General features: G+C 39.2%; 1 protein-coding gene across 1 annotated transcript in view; it reads left to right on the top strand.

Annotated features, from left to right (window-relative positions):
• KCNQ5 (potassium voltage-gated channel subfamily Q member 5) overlaps positions 1-20,198 on the top strand; it is a 295,778-nt gene extending 275,580 nt beyond the window's left edge. Inside the window, exons 11-14 of the mRNA XM_074819752.1 lie at positions 3,531-3,639; positions 13,111-13,242; positions 14,099-14,225; positions 14,623-20,198. Of these exons, the coding sequence (XP_074675853.1) occupies positions 3,531-3,639; positions 13,111-13,242; positions 14,099-14,225; positions 14,623-15,564 (1,310 nt within the window). The 3' untranslated portion in view covers positions 15,565-20,198. The remainder of the gene's footprint in view (positions 1-3,530; positions 3,640-13,110; positions 13,243-14,098; positions 14,226-14,622) is intronic.
• The last annotated feature ends 83 nt before the right edge of the window (positions 20,199-20,281 follow it).

The following is a 20,281-nucleotide window of genomic DNA, read 5'->3' as shown; positions in this document are numbered from 1 at the left end:
ATTTGCTGGGTGATTAAATCAAAGACTGCTCTTCAGGAAGAAAGAGAAAGAAATTAAAAAGTGGCAAAGACAAGACTGTAGCCCAAAGTAAATAATGTCAAAGATTGTAAGACAATGGCAGATGCCTCATCAGTCGTGAAATGAACGCTTTCCAGATTGATGTTTAGGGTCAAAACACATCCTGAATTGTAAAGATGATGATATTAGAAAATGGGAATTGTTTCTGGATTGTCAGACTGGCTGACACCCCTTCTTTGGGAGACTTGCAGGGGTATGTCTAAATCTGTATTAAGAGACACTTTGGCCACCATTGAGACCAGATTTGTGAGCTGCCCAAGCAACAGACATGAAAGGCCTGTTTTGCTGGTGGTAGTGGCTCCTGGAGAGAAAGAAGGACCAGTGCCAACCCCAGGAAGGTTTGGCAGAGTGGCCAGGTTCATGCAGAGAAGCTGCTGCCTAAGGTTCTTTGTGGACCCTGCTTGGACCATGCACAGCCACCCCAACAGAGCACAGGAGACATAGACAAAGGGTATGGGGAAAGATGAAGAAGCAGATGTGTGCAGGGCTAGGCATGAGCTGGCACCAGAGGGTCTACCTGCCCCATTAATGATGGGGAGGGCTCTCTCTGGGAACAGGCAGCAGCTGGGAGTGAGGCTTGTTGGAGGCTGTAGCTTAGCTGTGTCTGGGAACTGGCAGGGATTTTAACAGCTGGAGCTGCCAAAGCGGCCAAACTGACCCCAACACAGCCCCGACCTCGACGATGAACTTGAGAGGGACAGAAGCAATACAAGTACATCTCACCTCATAACTATGTCGTGCACAACATGAGCTTCCACTGGAAAAATTCATCAGAATGTGAACTTTGATTTCAGTGGTGTTTTAAGCGGGAATTTTTTTCCAAATTGTTACTATGCATTTCCCAAACTTTTTCCCAAGTCTGCTCAGTATTCTAAAGAAACATGAATGTTTCCCATATGAATCAAACAAGATTTATAGCTTTTCACAAGTTTTATTAACATGTGGTAGAGTGCCTGCCATAATGAAGGAAATTCATGTCAGTGGGAATATTAGAAAGAAAAAAATAAGGTGATTTATTAGGAGCGGTATCTTCTTAAAGCTGGCTTAAATTTATAAGAATTTTCCAACATCTCTCTAAAGATTTTGCTGATTTTTGTATCAACATGTGAGAAACATGCAGTACTGTAATTGCACCACACTGTTCTCAAAACAGTTCTGCAAAGATATACTGTGCTAAGGAAGCCCTTTTATTAATGACACTGTACTTGGCAAAGGACCCAGGAACCATATCAGTGAGAGAACCATTCAGAAACATGTTTATTTTAAACTTTCAAGTTGGAGTCTCCTGTTTCCCTGGGGTTACATGGTTGTAGATCTGTTGACCCTAGCAAAATTATTCCTAATTTATACTGACATAACTGAGTAGATTCAAGCCTTAGAGAGCCACTGGAAATAGCAGTAGCACAAAAAGCTCTGGTTTTAGCATGGCACTTAGAAATGAGCTGGGAGATTTTGGCACTGGGAGAAGTAACTGGAGAGGCTGATCAGACACGGCACCTGGAAAGTTCGTGTTAACACCTTCAGAGAGGGGGTTTTAGGTAGTGTATATACCTATCAAACTAATTACATAGTTTATTTTAGCTAATCACATTTCTGGGCAGGGATCCAAATGTTAGTTAGGCAGGATAGGTGGAGAGATATATTTTATCAAGAAGATAAGCCAAGTCAGTAGCAAAGCTCATGAAAGAGTGCGAGAAAAAAGCACTCTTGTCATTATTGTAGTATGACTTACAGTAATAGCATGTAAGGGGAAATTTCAAAGTTTTGTATGAAAATTTCACTTTTACAATGTAAAATAATTTTTTTTAAGTTTCATTTGATTGCTTCATGTGTACTTAAACATATTATTAACTTGGCTATACACCATCTTTCTTTCTGTATTAAGTTGATCTGTCAAAGATAAAAGGTCCTGCTGTTCAAAGCTACAGCAGATGCTCCTCATGAATGTACCGGTTCAGCAACAATCAAAAAAGAAAATATATTCTTGAGGATAATGAACTAGCTAGAGTCATCAAAATAAATTATTATGGCCAAATATTAAATCTGTGAAGACAACATGCAGCAATACCAGTTCCTGAAGATGCAGCCTAGTACTGTGCTGTTTATGCTGAGATAGCATTCCTATTAGGTTTAAAAGGTACCATGAAGTTTCCAGGCACTTCTGACTGACAAAGAATATTTTTCATCGTTAATTTACAGTCCTTCTGAAAAATCAACTTGCAAAAAATGTCCTGCAATCATTTGAGTCTGCGCTTCAAATCTGCTTATAATAGAAGCCCCTGAAATGGTTTACTTGCAGCGTTTCTGGATGACTAAGCCTGTGGTTTAAATAACAGCATGAATGTAGGCAGGGACATAGGACTGGGAAAAAATCTCCTCCATTAGTGAGGCTTACTGAATCCAATCCTTTTTTCTCTATTTCATGTCACTCTTTCATTTTACACTCTCTTCCTCATGAAGCAGAGACACTTAGATGTTAAATACACTGACCTTGGGTGAAATTCTTCACCTGGGCACTTGGACTTCATGCAGTTGAAGAAAGATAGTTTGGGAGGAAAAACACCTACCCTCAAGAGTTTTCCTGTACTTCACATGCCTTTGAGACATATACGATGTATGGGCATCCACTGACCCTACCCTCCTTGCTCTGTTCCCATTCCAGTGCATTTTAAGTTTGTAAACCTTCTTGGTCATGCATCAGTCCCTTTTTTCTTTGTGTATTGAGGTACATGGGGCACTTCTGAGATTTCTGGCTAATTCTCAAATGGTGACTCTGCAAAGGCAGTGTTAGGAAGGGGTGGAGGATCCATTTTTTTCAGGCAAATAAATACAGTAACTTGGCTTAAGCTGCTCCTATTGCAAAGGATGGCTGCAATATCAACATGGCTCTCAGGTTTGAGGTGGCAATTGATCCATAATGGATGACATTCTCTGTTCATTTCTAGTAAAAAGGTACTTTGTTCATTTTCATCTGTAATAAAGCATTGGATCATTCCACAGCCTCCTTATTAAATGAAATGTATCTTCTCCTTTGTCTTCAATGTCAGGTTGATCCATAGTAGTAAAAAAATAAAAATTTAATATAACTTCAGCATCTTTTGATAATGCCATTACATCTGTTAGCTCACCACTTTCCATTAAGACAGAGAATGTGATGAAAAACAATGAGAAATCAGGAATAGACATACTGGTACTCAACTATTAATTTGTTTGAAAAATAACAGGGCTTTCTTGCTTTCTAACTTTTACTGTTTACACTGGGAACTACCCAGGCCATTTATAACACAAGCATAGACACACACAAGTGCATCATACAGTTCGCAAACTGATGAAGCTCTATCTTGTTTGATTTGTAGTCCTTTGTTTTCCAGAACCACTGTGTAGGTGGTTAGAAAACACTAAGGAAGAGATTTTTAAATGCTGCTTGTTTATTCTGCTCTTGTATTTTGCAGCTGACACCAGTCTTGGAACAGATGATGTTTATGATGATAAAGGGTGCCAGTGTGATGTGTCAGTAGAAGATCTCACCCCTGCTCTTAAAACTGTCATCCGAGCAATCAGGTGAGTAAAAAATACTGAATGAATAAATATTTGAGACTTCTTACTAATTAACTGCATGTCAATTAATAAAATGGTAGTTAGTTGAACTTATTACATGGCTATATTTGTTACATAACTAATGCTAAGTTTATTTATGCCTCCTTTTCTTCAGTATTTTAATTAAAAGTTAAAATATTTTATCTGTTCTGTTAGCAGCTTTTCAATGTCTAAAACTGTTACATGATTTGACTCAGAAAAGACAGTCAGTCATGAATGCTGGTTTCCACTATATTTCCTGTAATCAAAAATACTGTAATCCAGTTTAATGTAGTTTTACTGTATGTGTATCGCCTTGCCTGGAAAAGTTATTTCCTTTAAAAGTTTAGGGTTTTATTGCATTTCCATATTCCTGAAACTGTCTGTCATATGACTTTTATTGCAACTTCCTTCTGGTAACAGCAGAATAACTACATTCATTCAATTGTGCAAAGCCTTGCCTGCCACTATCCATTGAACTAAATATAACCCCAATAATTTAAAACTAATAGTCATCTCCTTTTCCAAGAAAGTAGCAAACTGCATTGAAACTTATAAAATTACCTGTATTGAAAGCTTAAACTTAGCATTCGCCCTCCTGAGGCTGCCAAGGCTCTTCATCTTACTGAATATTTTGAAGTGCAAATCCTGACAGGCAAAATCCCCATAAAGAGAACATCCACAAGCAAGCAGAGCTCAAGCATTCCCTCTCTGCCAATAGCAAACCCAAGGTTATTGCTGGGGGTCACCCCACTGTCTGCATCACAGTCACATCAGTGCCCGGCACCCTTCTTGCAGGCAGGCAGGCAGGCAGCAGTCACGGGGGATTTCAGCAAAACCCTATGGAAAGATGGTATTTTCCTGCAGGGAGAGACTCGCCCAAGTTTTCTCAGCAGTATGGGAAGAAAGGACTCAACCTCTTTATCAAATAATTTCATACAGTGATAACCTATGGGCTACTTGTAATTCCTTTCCCTTTTTCCACTGATGGCCAGTGAAGACAGATAGCGAGTAAGGCTGTTCCTAATACTTCTCTACTAGCACAGACAGCTTGACAGATCACTTGCAGACATCTGTTCCAACCATTTTTCCAACCTGCCTGGAAATGACCTCACAGGACGTGTCAGATACCAGGTCTGTGTCCACAGCCACTGCAACTGGCAACTCAAATGTCACTGCTGAGAACCATTTCTTGCCAGCAATGTTTCAGCAGGTGACAGAAATCCTTCTACGCGCTGGACACCCACCTACAAGGCAGGCCTGTTCCTTCAAATGGAAAATTCTCAAATTAGGAACAATCAGCATAGCCCGTTAGCTCTGGTGCCAAAGATCCTTGTCTGTGATGTTGCATTTTAAAAAGACTGGTTGACTCTTGGCTCCAAGAGCACCTTGCCACTGTACTGGCAAGCGATAGCAATGGTCATCTCATTCTTAGTACTGTCAAAATTCCTTAAGATCAACTTGATATTTTAATATTGAATTCATGGAGCTTGTTTTCAAAGGCATCACTGGATTTTTCAAACACTTGCATCTTTGCTTGGTTCTCTTGGTAATTATCAGCTCGAATGGAAAGTAAGCAAATGTGAAGGACATAGTTGGCAAACTTTCTCCACAGTGCCATCCACAGTAGCATTCTAATAAGAAGAGCAAAGATGCAACAGTTGGATTGTTTCAGACACACACTATTTAACTGATAAGAGTCAACTTTTTAGATTATCTCCAATTTTTTCTCTGCACACTTGGCTTACCCAAACCCAACTCATTTCACCACTGAGTTTGAGAATAAGAATTCTGCATCTCCGCTTGATATCAGTTAGCCACAAATCTCTCCCATCTCTCCTTGCAAATTTTAAGTTTCACTAGATTCCAAGTGGCACATACATCTTGCTTCAGAAACATACCTTTGAGATCTGCAAAGCGGTTATATGCCATGATCTTCAGACTTGTGTTAAATGCTATACCTTAATCTCTCAAAATCAAGAGACTGATAATTCAGTTCATCAGGTAGCTGATACTCCTCTTTCTGATTATTCAGAGTATCTGTTACCTGACTACATCGGAATCTATGCAAACATCTGAAGAAGGATCTGAGACACTATATAGTAACTGTAGAATTTCAAGATGATAACATCTGCCTATATGGAAACTTTGTGCCTCATTTTGAAGTTTGTTTTTAGCAACAGCTTTGAATTGCAAAGGCAATGGGGGGAGGGTGGAGGCTATTTTTCCTTTCATGCTGGTATACAGGAGCAGATAAAGACAGAAGCTACTTGCAGATCTTCATGAGACACTTCACAAAAGACCCCAAATATGAGCACACACAGTTGAATCCATTCTGGCTACATCACCTTGAAAAATTGCAATAACGGAGAGTAATTATTTTTTTCCTGCTTAAAACTGGGTACAAATTGTTTTACAATGATACAAATGGTCCTTTTGTTTTGGGAAAGAAAATAAATTAGCAGAATTAATTCATGCCTGTAGGTTTACAGTGGTAAGGCCTCTCTCAGTTTTGTAATCAGGAAGAACTGGGGTTTTTTTCTGTGAAATGAGCCTAGAACATGCTTGTTACTCTCAGGTTGGACAGCCTTGGAACAGCAAAAGACAAAACCTGGTTTATTTATGATCTTTCATTTTGGTAATTTCAAAGCATATTGCTTCAGATTTGACCTTGCTTACTTACATTTATCCCAGGACTACTTTATTCTTCAGAAGAACTTTTTGATTTTAAGCAAACAAACCCCCAAACTTTCATTTTGAAATGGTCAAAACAGGAGATGGAGAAAACAGTCCTTTCCTGAAAAAGTGCTTAACATATTGGCCCTTTCCAAGAATAGGACTCCCAACCTGTCCTACTGAAGACCCACTGGGCAGATGTGTCCAGTAGCATGTCAAGCTGTCAGCCTCCTCTCAAAGTCCCCCCCAGCTGAGTCTTCCACAGCCCATCTCTTGTGCTGCCCCCTCCACCCCCCCTTACTATAAACTCTCTGTAAGGAAAGATGAACTGGGGCAGTAGGGAAAGTAAGGAAAAGCTGCATTGTGTAGCATTTGCACAATGTTGAGTGAGTAGGGAACAGATGGGTAGCATGGTGAAACGTAGTGTGCTCCACAGCATGCCTTGGGCCAGGCCAGGATCAGTCCTGCTCCTTCACAGCCTCCGGCTGGAATAAGAGCAGTGCACAAACCAGTTCTTGCTAGTGGGGTACACCGAGCCTTTGTGCCACCAGGTTTTGTAGCACTACTCAACTGGCCCTAGTCTTGTCGTGAACAAAAAGCCATTAATATCCTGCAGAGTTCCTGAAGACTAACAAAAAACATTGCATTTTCCATCTCTGTTTGTTCACAATGATGAATGTATATAAAAGAGACTAAAAAGAAGATGAGGATACCTTGTTTCCATATACTGTGATATCTCTGATCATTTTTCACAGCAAGAGACACTAAATTCTGTCATACTTTCCACAATGGAAATGATGAAATTATTTTACTACTTATGGAATATAAAATTAGATTTGAGAAGCATAAATAAATATGCAATAGGAAATAACTGCAATGGCAGGAAGATGAACTTGCTGACCTAAGAGGTCTTTTCTCTCTTTAACTCTAGTGATTGTATAGATATGTTTTCATTTGTTGTTAATAAGAAATAATAATAATAAATGTAGCTAAACGTAATGAAACTTGAGAATTCTTGAGCTGATAAGCTGTATAGTTGAATAGTCATACATATTTAATAGCTAAAGAAGGAAACTATAATTTACCATTTATGTTCAGGCTTTGAAATGTTTCTGCTACACCTATAAAATGTATTTTTAGCAGCCATTATGAATTTGTTCAATGGTGGTGTTTCAGAATCCTCTATTCCTTTTAAATCCCGACATATTGTATATTTTCTGCCCAGATGGTCTTCAGAGTCTAGGCAAGGCTCTTAGATGTGTCTTTGGCTACGACAGCACTGTGCTTGGGAGAAAACAATGTCTCTGGCTCCTAGGGGATGGGTTAGTCCAGGTCAAGACCCGAGAGAGGAAGCAATTTTGACCCACTCACCCCACATGTAGTGGAACTATCTCTCAACCACCTTTGTCTGTTGGCCTCTCTATATCGGATCCTGATCTCTTCTGCACGTTGCAGTTTACCAGGAAGAAGGGTTATTTGGCAAGGTAAGGGTAGAAAGATGGAGGAACCAGCACTAGATCTGTGTGCACCTGCTTTCCTGATGTAGTAAGTGAGCAAACAACCTCATCTAGCTATGGGTAAAACAACCTGCCTGTCTTTTAATCTTCAAGGCAGTAACCATGTATGAGTTTACCTGAATCCCAGTAGAATGAAGTGCCATTTCTTCCTGAGATAGTGACAAGACTGACAAGATACAGGTTTAAAAATATAACATGAGTACGACAGGGCTGCACAGAGGATTAGAGATGTTCTGACATGGTGCTGGTCTCAGTAAAGTACACTAATGACAAGAGGAATAGCTTTTACTACTGGAAGGGGCAACACGAATGGAAGTAGAAATGCAACAAATGCCAGGAAAGATATGCAACCTACACATTCAGAAAACACTGTAATTCTAGATAAGTGCTGATCCTGCATTTGACAAGAGTTAAATGAAACGGATTCTGCTTTCGGCTGCTGAGGGTCAATAAGATAAAAGTTGGTATTGGACCTGTAACTTTCTACAAAGTACCGGGGAATGTGAAAATTAGTGGGACCTGTGGCTTAGATGTTAGCTACAGACAAAGCACTTTGATATATTGGTCTAATTCAACACAAAAGACTTTTTTTCCGCTCTCCTCTGGATGCATCATTGAAATAGGCTACTTGTTATGGCTAATTCTCACCCAAAAAATTGTCATGCTTGTGACTTGTATAGGTTTACAACCATGTATCGTCTATCACATTAGATTTGAGTTATAAAATACCACCTCACTACGTGGCATACAACGATTTAAAAATACAAATAATGTTTTAAAAAGTCATGGGGACTAGACGGTTTTGTTTTTTTGGGTTACTTCTTACTTCCAATTGCTGCTGTTGGGTCAGTACTAGCAGTTCAGTATTGCCAGTGGCGACTCAGTTTAGTTTATGATGAATCTTGTTTGCCCCCGTGTGGTACAACTAGAAAAGACAGACTGAGCTGTAGTTTACCCTGTTCCTCCTGTTTGTGTTGAGGGCTGGTGCTTCCATACTTGGGGTATGAATAATTTTGTGCTTATTTTCCCTTTTTTGCACAGGTGGGTTACCCACTTGTGCCTGCATAACTGAACCCTTCATTTTTATCATACAAGAACACACCAGAATAAGCAACTTTTTATTCTAGAAGCACAAATGAAGGAAGCACAAAGGCTTTTTTGTTCACTATTTTTGAATATGCTCTATATGGTTGGAATAATCTTTCAGGATGGATGTTCAAGCCTATCAAGTTCAATTACATAGTTATTTCAAGATATAGAAAGTCAACTGAGTTTTTAAAATTGACAGTAAATAACTATGGAGAATCAACTAAAATTGATAACTGAAAAGCAGTTGCTAGGCTCCATCACTGAAAGAATTCAGGTTTTCTGGTTCTTAATTAACTTGCAGGCTTTAAAAATGCCAGTCCTTTATAACCCTTCAGGGTTTTTTGCACAGTTTATTTAAAATTTTATATATTTGAAGCAAAACGAAGTGAGCAATATGGGTCTGATCCAAACCCTGCTGAAATTAATTAATGTGGCATCACATGAATCACAGAATCGTCTAGGTTGGAAAAGACCTTGAAGATCATCCAGTCCAACCATCAACCCAACATTAACAGCTCCCAACTACACCATATCCCTCAGCACTATGTCGGCCCTACTCTTAAACACCTCCAGGGATGGGGACTCCACCACCTCCCTGGGCAGCCCATTCCAACACCTAACAACCCGTTCCGTAAAGAAATGCTTCCTAATATCTAGTCTAAACCTTCCCTGGTGAAACTTGAGGCCATTACCTCTTGTCCTATCACTTATTACTTGGTTAAAGAGACTCATCCCCAGCTCTCTGCAACCTCCTTTCAGGTAGTTGTAGAGGGCAATGAGGTCTCCCCTCAGCCTCCTCTTCTCCAGACTAAACAACCCCAGTTCCCTCAGCTGTTCCTCGTACGACATGTGCTCCAGACCCTTCACCAGCTTCGTTGCCCTTCTTTGGACACGCTCGAGTAATTCAATGTCCTTTTTGTAGTGAGGGGCCCAAAACTGAACACAGTAATCGAGGTGCGGCCTCACCAGTGCCAAGTACAGGGGCAGGATCACTTCCCTGTCCCTGCTGGCTATGCCATTGGCCTTCTTGGCCACCTGGGCACACTGCTGGCTCACGTTCAGCCGGCTGTCAGTCAACACCCCCAGGTCCCTCTCTGACTGGCATCTCTCCAGCCACTGCTCCCCAAGCCTGTAGCGCTGCTGGGGGTTGTTGTGGCCTAAGTGCAGCACCTGGCATTTGTCCTTATTGAAACTCATACAGTTGGCCTTAGCCCATCGCTCCAGCCTGTCCAGGTCTCTCTGCAGAGCCTCCCTACCCTCGAGCAGATCAACACTCCCACCCAACTTGGTGTCATCTGCAAACTTACTGAGGGTGCACTCGATCCCCTCGTCTAGGTCATCAATAAAGATGTTAAACAGGAGTGGCCCCAAAACCGAGCCCTGGGGGACACCACTTGTGACCGGCCGCCAACCAGATTTAACTCCGTTCACCACAACTCTTTGGGCCCGGCCATCCAGCCAGTTTTTTACCCAGCAAAGTGTGTGCCCATCCAAGCCACGAGCAGCCAGTTTGGCCAGGAGAATGCTGTGGGAAACTGTGTCAAAGGCCTTACTAAAGTCAAGGTAAACAACATCCACAGCCTTTCCCTCATCCAATAAGCGGGTTGCCCTGTCATAGGAGATCAGGTTTGTCAAGCAGCACCTGCCTTTCATAAACCCATGCTGACTAGGCCTGATCCCATTTGTGTCTACTATATGATTTTTAATGGCACTCAAGATGATCTGCTCCATGACCTTCCCTGGCACTGAGGTCAGACTGACAGGTCTATAGTTTTCCAGATCCTCCTTTCTGCCTCTCTTGTAGATGGGTGTCACATTTGCCACCCTCCAGTCCAATCGGACCTCCCCAGTTAGCCATGACTTCAGGTAAATCATGGAAAGCGGCTTGGCGAGCACATCTGCCAACTCTTTCAGCACCCTTGGGTGTAACCCATCCGGTCCCACAGACTTGTGTGCATCCAAGTGGTGTAGCAGGTCTCTGACTATCTCCTCTTCAACTGTACTGACCTCAATCTGCTTCCCCTCCCCATCTCCCAGCTCATGAGGCTGGGTGTCCAGGGAGCTAATACTAAACCAAAAATAGTACAGTTATACCTTGCTGATACAGATGTGATGCTTTCGATCCTGTGTTTGACTTTTGAACATTATGAACAAACTGCCTTGATAACCAAAAACCTGTTATAAAGCTGCAAAGCAGGAATGAAAACTTTTGTGCACACTGATTAAGAAGCTTGTATGGCTGTTAATAAAAATTAGTTTTCTGTCTCTTCTCTTGTAAAATTACCCAGTTGTGGCAAATTAAGTTGTCTTCAATTATGCCATTAATCCTGTGGCTCTGCTGTTCTAATAGAGTTTCATATTTTTACTTTATCAAGACTGTGAAGTAAAAAATTGTGACCACCAAAACAGAGAGAATAATAACAAAAGAATGATACTTTCTTGTATGTCAGCTACATCATTTATTCTTTGTAACCTGAATAAGAACTAGATTCCAGGAGATTGTCTGTGCTGTCAGACTATTATGAACGGGACATCTTGGCATCATTTGACAGCTAAAAGAAAAAAAAAATCTTCATCCCAGCTTCAGAGGCCTTCAGATTACAAAAGACACCCAAAGCCATTAGTCTGTAGAACTGGCTGACAATGGAAAAGAGGAAAGTGCATCATCTGACATACTTAAAACTTCATGGAGATCTCATTTTTAACTGGAAGTTACCAGAATGGGAAATATCAACAACTTAAGAACTGTGGGAAAAGGCTGATGTTATCTGGAAGAATGTTTATGTATGATACAGAAATTAGTAAAGGATCACTATATACTTTTAATCTGAGTCTACATACCTATTATCATAATGTCTGTCCTAACTATACCAAGTATGATTTTCCTAAATTCCACTAAAACACTACTCATCTGTTTTTATCACAGAATGAGAGCCCTGTTTTGGTTTTTATTATAATTTGTTATCTTATAGCTGCTAAATACATATTATAGAAAACACGGAGGGAATATATTAGCATGAATTATTGGCATTTGGAGTAGGATACTAATTTACTATTTCTGGGTTTTTAATTGCAATAGATAGCAAATATCAGCAGTTTGGCCCTAATGGAGATTCATAAGCTCTGTAACACAGACCAGAATGGCCAATACACCTGGATCCCTCAGCTTCTCTCCCAGTTCTTGCAGTTCTCTCTTCTGCAGTTCTCATGTAAACCAAGGAGAACTGCAGGTTTTACCAGCTGACCTGGAAAATTGGCTCACTGTCATTTACTTTCCAAATTTGACATTTATTTAAAATTTGCAATTTAATATCAAGCTTTTCTTTCTAAGAAGAGCTACTCAGTAGACATCACATATTCACATAAGCATCACAGAAACTTCTGCAAGTCTCACATAAAAAACATATGCCATTCATAATTTTTTGATATTTACTGTTATCTGATACTTACTATTCTGCAATAAAATTCAAGGAAAAAATCACCAATGCTAATTAAACAATAATTCACATAGCTTTCTATATGGAACAAATATGAAAACTTCTCTTTAGCCTGCAAAGTCTGGTCTTAAGTCAGCAAAATAAATTAAAAGATAATTAAATCAATTAAATTTAAATTTAAAAATTAATGTTAATTAAAAATAAAAAATATGAAAAATTAATTGGGTGCATAAATTTAAATTTTTTACAAAATAGAAAGCAAAGAACTTAAAATGAGCACCAGAAGAATATTGCTATTATTTATGTTTGTGTAATCGAATTGATAGAGAAACTTTCCTCTAACAAGGACAGAAGTAGCTTAAGCACAAATGTAGCTTACAAGATATCCCACTCAAGTCAGTGGGACTAATCCTGGTTTACGTTAAGTATGTACTTCAGTAACTTTCATATCAGGCACCTAGGATAAAAAAGCCAAATAGGTGTATAATGATAAACTAAACATGCTCTGCACTCTTTAAAATAGTGTTACCTGATTTCTCTTAAATAACAATTCAAAGGGATAGCTGCAACACATTTGTACTTATAAAAACAATTATGTAAAAGGAAATGTTCACTTGCACAAGCAGTATTGAAAGTATCTTCCATTTAAAAATTAACTGTCAAATTTTGTCAGTGGAATATATTATATTGTTTCACAACTGTTGAAGATTAATCTGTGAAATGCTTTTTCCCCACAGAATTATGAAATTTCATGTTGCAAAGAGAAAGTTTAAGGAAACACTTCGTCCATATGATGTCAAAGATGTCATTGAACAGTATTCAGCAGGTCATCTAGACATGTTATGCAGGATTAAGAGTCTTCAGTCACGGTAAGGAAAAATCATTTCTGCTCTGCATAAGCATCTTATGTCATTCAGTGCATAATGAATATTGGTAACATTTAACATTGCTGTGTTATATTTGGGTACAAAGTGCCATCCAATCTTCAGTCCAGCTTCTTTCTGTGAATACTGCTGAACCAGAAATTACATTGTGGGTAAAAACAAACAAAAAGACATGTATCTAAACTGTCCTCAGAAAATGGAAGTCTGAACAATAGAAAAGGTAATCCTTTATCTGTAAAGTCCATTCATAAACAAGAAATTTAGTCAGGAGGTTGCCAAAAGGATGAAGTCGACATCGAGAACTGCCTTTCTCCCAACCCAGACTTTTTCTTTTCATATAAAAGAAATTGGGAACTACTGGTAATGTAGTATGTGTGTGGTTTTTATGTTCTAGATTCCTAGCAATAATAATAATAATTTAAAAAAAAACCATTGCCTCCTGTGTATCATTACCAGCATTAGAGCTGAGATTCCTGCCTTAAACTGACAGCTTTCCCAGGACTCAATGCTGATGGGAGAGCTGAGGGTGGCACTGGTATGTCTGTTCCTCCACAACATCAGGCTGCTGGAGAGGCCACCTCCTCGCTACCCCTCTCAACAAGTCTAGCCCTTGCTCTCCCAGATGATGGCTGAGTTCTGGCCCCCAGTTAGTGCCAACAGAAAAGAAAAGCAGCCTCAAATGCTCAAAAATAACTTTTTTTTTCTTAATTAATAAAATTGTTTGTCTTCTTTCTCAAGTGATTTGCTGAAGTACTGGGATTTTAGTTTTTAATGTACGGATACAGCATTCCATATCATCACCATTTTCAGGAATCACAGCATCTTTTGATTTCTCTTACAGTGTTGACCAAATTCTTGGGAAAGGACAAATCACAGCAGATAAAAGAAGTAGAGAAAAGAATCCTGCAGAGAATGAGACAACTGATGACCTCAGTATGTTAGGGCGTGTAGTCAAGGTGGAGAAACAGGTAGAGTCATTATCCATGTTGCTTTGTCTTGCTCCGTTTCATGCCTTTTGTGTATTTTATTGCCAGTTTCAAAGGCTGAACAGGTAAAATATTTTTTTCTAATATATGCTTCATTAACATGTTGAAGTAAAATTGATATGAATAGTATTACCTTAACTGTCTTCCATATACAGAAAAGCAAGTAATGAAAAATCACAGGTTACTAAATTTTTTCCCCTTTGCCAGTTTGCTCATGAAAAATTTGCATGGCTTTTGACATTATTTTTCAAAGGTCAATAGCGTATACCAAGGTACTTCCATTTTTCTCTTCAGCAGTCACATTTTCCCTTTGCTTGGGTTCCAAATATTTTAAATCAGTATTTGGCATTAATGTTAACCTTTTCCTCTCCTCCTGTAGGTACAATCCATTGAGTCAAAACTGGACTGTCTATTAGATATTTATCAACAAGTTTTGCGAAAAGGATCTGCATCCGCGCTCACTTTGGCTTCATTTCAAATGCCAGCTTTTGAGTGTGAGCAGACTTCTGATTATCAGAGTCCATCAGACAGCAAAGATTTGTCTAATTCTGCACAAATTAGTGGATGTGTATCCAGATCAGCTAGTGCCAATCTGCCTCGTGGCCTACAGCTTATACTGACACCAAATGAATTTAGCACCCAGGCTTACTATGCTTTCAGTCCAGCTATGCATAGTCAAGCAACGCAAGTGCCAAACGATGGACCTGCAACAGTTAATAATACATCAAACCAAATAAACCAGGCAACTAAGCCAGCAACTCCAACAACATTACAAATACCACCTTTCTCATCAATGAAGCATATCAATAGGCCTGAGCCCATTCATATTATTCCTGTGACCACACAGGAAAATATTTCCGATGTCACCGCTTGCCTTGTTGCATCAAAGGATAATGGACAAGTTGCACAGCCCAGTGCAACAAAGGATCTCACATGGAGAAAAAGTCTGGATACAGAAGGGGAACCTTTGCTCTCAGTTAAACCTGTGGTGCAAATGGATTTAGGAAAATCTTTATCTGTACAAAACCTTATACAATCAACAGAAGAACTGAATGTACAGATTGCTGGCAGTGACTCCAGTGGTTCCAGAGGTAGCCAAGATGTATACTCCAAATGGAGGGAGTCAAAATTATTTATAACTGATGAAGAGTTGGAGACAGAGGCAGGAACAGAGACTACTGAAGCCATTTCGCGCCCATTAGTGGAAACAACTCTCTCTGCTGACTCTCTAAGGACTGGAATATCAAGATCATCTCAAAGCATCTGCAAGCCAGGAGACGGTACAGAAGCACTCAGTCTGCTCCATGTCAAACTTAAATAACAGCTTGTGGGCTTTCTTCATTGGCTGAGTCATTCCTCTAGTCATACATATCATAGCATGAACTGTTTTGAAAGCCTTTTTAATAAGATTAAATACAAAAATCAGGATGAATCTGCAAAGCAGTTGAATGAGCCCATATCTCCTAGTTGCATGAAAATGCATGTTTAAGTGATGGCTGACATTCAAATTTACACCTACAGTACAGCAGCCTTTCATGTAGTACAGTAGGTTTAAATAATGAGTTGCCTACAAAGCCAATGCTGCAGGATGTATCAAAAAGCAAAAATCTGAGCATTTAGACCTAGTGCCGTTTCTACAGGGCAGAAGTAAAAATCGTGAGGTTTAAAGCACTTTGCTTCTGAACTAATTAAATATATATATATAATGTCCTGATTTAGATGATAGTTTATGTTTACAACAAAAAAAAATTATCTACAGCTGCTAGCAAGGTACCAAGGAAACCAGTAATAAGGGATTAGAAGTGGCTGCCAGTTGCAAGATACACACATTAGCTCATCAGTAAGCAGTTATTTTTAACTCTGAAAAACAGTATGTTAATATCCATCTGATTTTTGGTGATTTAGTGCTGTGGCAAAAGTATGTGGCACACCACTATCACATTGTTCTTTATAACAAGGACTATTTTCCTATGAAAAGTTTGTATTTTAAGGATTGAGGCTGGCCTCAGAAGTGGATAACCTGGGTGAGTGCACTAAAAATTCAGGGGGATCTGTCCTTCTTTCAGTCTCACTGAGGAGCTATCTTGTGAATCTGAAACATTCTGGCAGCAGTAGGTGAGGGAAGGAAGCAGGCACTGCCTTTGTTGTAGAAACAGTATTTCCTTCTGTGGAAATCTTGGCAATTTTCCTTGCACTCCCAACCTGATACCACAACAGCACTTCATAAGGCTGGGAAAGGCAGGAAAATGAGGAACTGAAATACAGAGTAAAACTAAAGAGGACAGAACAGGGAAGAGAGAAAGACAACACAATCAATGAAGAAAAAAAACTAATGTGGATGTAGATGGGCAGGAAGGGAAATGATCCCAGAAAATAAAACAAGGAAGGTAAAGAGTCAAAAAGATGTATTTTTTTTAAATCCAGCCTGTCAGTCACAGATACTGAGTGCTATTTCCAAAAAAAAAGCCACGTAGGCAATCAGAAATGATAATAGAAGTAGGGAGAACCACCTTAACTGAAAAAAAAAAAAAAAAAAAACCAAACCTGAAGGCAAGGGGGTTTTTGTTTGTTTGCTTTTAAATAAAAAGGGAGGAGGAGAGAGGGGAAAGTGGTCACACTCACAGCTCAACATTGTGTCCCAGCTGCAGTCATTTCTTGTGAACTCTTAAATAAAGGACCTTCACACTCCTTCCTCCTAATACCAGAGTTTTCAAATTCAAAGCCTACATCAGTCTGAGCATTCCTGCTTGATACATCCTCTTTTTTTCTTATGCTAACCCACACTTCACTTCTGCGGAGATGCAGGAGCAGCATTAGTGCCTATCTGCACACCCCCAGCAAGGCTTTGCCACTGGGAGATCCCTTGCAGACCCTAAACAGGCTTTCACTTGCTCTTCCCAGCTGAACAAGGTTTCTGTGCGTTGTCTCCCCCAGATTTATACCCCACCTGCACCACAGGCTTGTAGACAACCCGACTTGGGCTCAGCTTCCCTCCAGCAGCAGGAACATGGAATGTATGGGGGTGCCAGTGCCAGCTCACTCAGGGCAGTGTTTTCTCAAGGCCCATACCTGGGAACTTACTATGTACATCAAAAACATCACTCCAGTCTTAACCATGGCTAAATGCTGTAGATTGTATTGTGAAGGACTTTATCTGTTTACTATGAAACCATTGTAATTTCTGCTTCCATATTTCCTTTACAGAAGTATTCCTGGATGTTACATGACAGCCGTATTATGTGAAAGTACATGCAAACTCTAGAGTGTATATTTTGTGTTGTTATACGGGGTCCACGGATGGTACAGTGTTCCATGGCTTATGCCGGAGCAAATTTCAGCTGTTAAATCCTGAAAGACACCTTGAAGCACAATTTCCTCACCACTGATTTGCCATATAATTTACCACATTCGGCCTTTCTTGCTTTTATGTGCAGTCTGATCATCCTAAGCCTGATTACAACAGTAATTTTGTGAGGATAAATAGGGTTTTTTCCACATCTCAGTTCATTTACCTATTAACTTATTTGAATGTCTGCAGTTTATCCAGACCAATTTGTAACTTTAAAGTTCTATCCAAAATTTTAAAACTTACAAGGGATTTTTTGGCTTTTCTTTCTTTTTTCCTAGCTGTTTATGGTGCCTTTCTTGCCTTTCATATGAAACCTCCTGCTGGCCTAAGCATAAACCTGCACTTAGGTTCAGTTAAGGAGCAAGAGATGGGACACATGGCAACTGTGTGTCAGTAATGAAATTCCCTTCCCCTCCTTGACGAAATCGAAAAATCAAGGCATCATGAATTGGACACCACTCTTCCACGTTCATCTGCATTAGCAGATGGTTGCACCCCCACTGAGCCCGGAAGGCGTCAGTGGGAGAACTGAGCATTGGCCCTGCCTGTACCAGTTCTGCATAGAAACAGGGCCTTGGGTTTTGCTAATAATTTATCTCACAGAAACTTGGTATTTTTGCCTTAAATGACATGCTTGAGTCCTTCTAATTTTAAGTTAATTTATTTAATACAATTTTGTGCACAAAAGAATGAGTTCTATAAATTATGTATGAAAATGTTAATATCTTTACAAAGTACTGATAAATCCAGAAGATCATATCTTTTCAAATTATGGTTTAAAATCCTAATTTTTTTTTCTTTTATGCTCACCATTATTATTTTTGTAGCTGCAAGTCTTATCATATAGGAATTTTTTAACATAATATTGGTAGAAAATAGAAAGAGTAGTGAATATATGAATTTCTGGAGAGGAAGAATTGTTTGTTTGGATTTTTATAAGCTTTGCTCATATTTCCTCATTAGGAGTTTCCTGTTTCTATGCTCTCTCTTTAAAAGACAGTGTCATGACTGACAGTCATTCATTGGTTTCACAAAAGAAGGACCTGTCTGGCCTTTCAAGTCTTGTCCTGAGCTGCTTATTAAAGTCCAGCTCATGGCAGCTAATAAGAATTGTTCATGAGTAGGGACAAAGGACAATTCTTTTTCTGATTTACAATCCACTTGAGGATTGTTGAAGAGAGAATTTGAACTTAAGTAAGAGCTTCAGGAATTAAGCCTTATCCAAATAACTGTTTTCTGATCAGCATGTTTCTTGTACCTGATTGAAGAGAGAACTGAAAAGAATAGTTTTGATGATGATTATTTGTTTAAAAATTTGTATTTGCTCCTGGCTTATATGATCTATACTTTTTATTTAAATATGAATACGGTGTTTTAGCCTAAGGTTCAAGATTGCAAAGATCATACACTTTTATTCACAGTGCCCACGGTTGTTCCATATGTTTTTGAAATAATCCTACTTAGAGTGACTGCTCTCATTATAGTATGGTGATGAGTAATTCACCTGCTCTTCTGTGATAAGTCAAATCATACTGAATTGCTGATGTATAGTAGAACATCTGATGTACAGTAATATTTCTGGATTGGGACCTGCAATCCTCACTCAAGCAAAAATTCTATGGAATTCATTCATTCTACGGAATGCAAGAATTTTTCTTGAATCGGGAGCTCAGATTCAAATCCTTATTTTGTTGGGCATCTGTTTAAAGTGAAAATGGTAATATTCCAGTTATTTCCTGAGGAAACTAATACTTAGCTGAATTTACCCATGTCACATTGACTATGTAAAAAATAACGCACAAAGTACTGATGTAAAAAGGGAAGAAGAAAAGGGACATTTTTAAAAAGCACAGAGAAAAGGAGAATAATCAGAAAAGAGGAGTAAGCAGGAAAAGAAAATATAACAGCAAAGGAATGAAAAAAGAGTTTAAACACCTGAGGCTAAATTCATCCTTGGATGGCTTCACTGACTTCAATGAATTCACTGCCCAGCTGGGTGAAGTTCAGCCTCCATTGGGATAATCAGGCTCAGTTCCACTGACCTTTAAAGGAACTGAACCCACCTATACCAGGAATGGACTTGCCTCTCTGGGCACACTTTTATCCTGACTCATATGTCATGCAATCCTTTTGGATTCATTAGGTTTGAATGAAATACAGGTCAGAAAAGAATTTGCCCCAGATATTTCTGCTTCACATTTTTTTTCAAGTGTGTTAATTGACTTAATTCAAATGGATTACAACATCACACAAAGTGCTGTCACTGTCTAAAAAAGGTTAATTGGTTTTTGAAATAAGAATTGTCCCCTGCAGCGTCAGTGGAAGCATGTAATATTTTCCTGTTCATTCATCTGGATGCAAATGTGGCCATTCATTCAGCTGTGGCCACACATAGAACAATTCCAGACATATCCAATATCATCTGCTATTGGAAGCATTTTTGACTTCTTTGAAAGATAAAAAGACAGTCTCGTAACAGACTTAGAAAGCACGAAGGCTGCTTCCACTGACACTGCAACAACATTAGCCAGTACATTACAATGTTAACTGTAACTTCTTGACAAAGTTGAATCCATATTGTTGTTAATAAAAATGATTTGAAAAGTACCATGCTTACTGGGGTTTTTTCCTTTCATAAAAGATTGTATGGTGCAAGAATGTATTAGGCAAGAAAAATATTTAAACTTGC

The sequence above is a fragment of the Strix aluco genome, chromosome 3 (assembly GCF_031877795.1).
Source record: "Strix aluco isolate bStrAlu1 chromosome 3, bStrAlu1.hap1, whole genome shotgun sequence".
Lineage (NCBI taxonomy): Eukaryota > Metazoa > Chordata > Aves > Strigiformes > Strigidae > Strix > Strix aluco.
The sequence above is the reverse complement of the archived record's forward strand: the minus strand, read 5'-3'. Positions and strand labels throughout refer to the sequence as shown.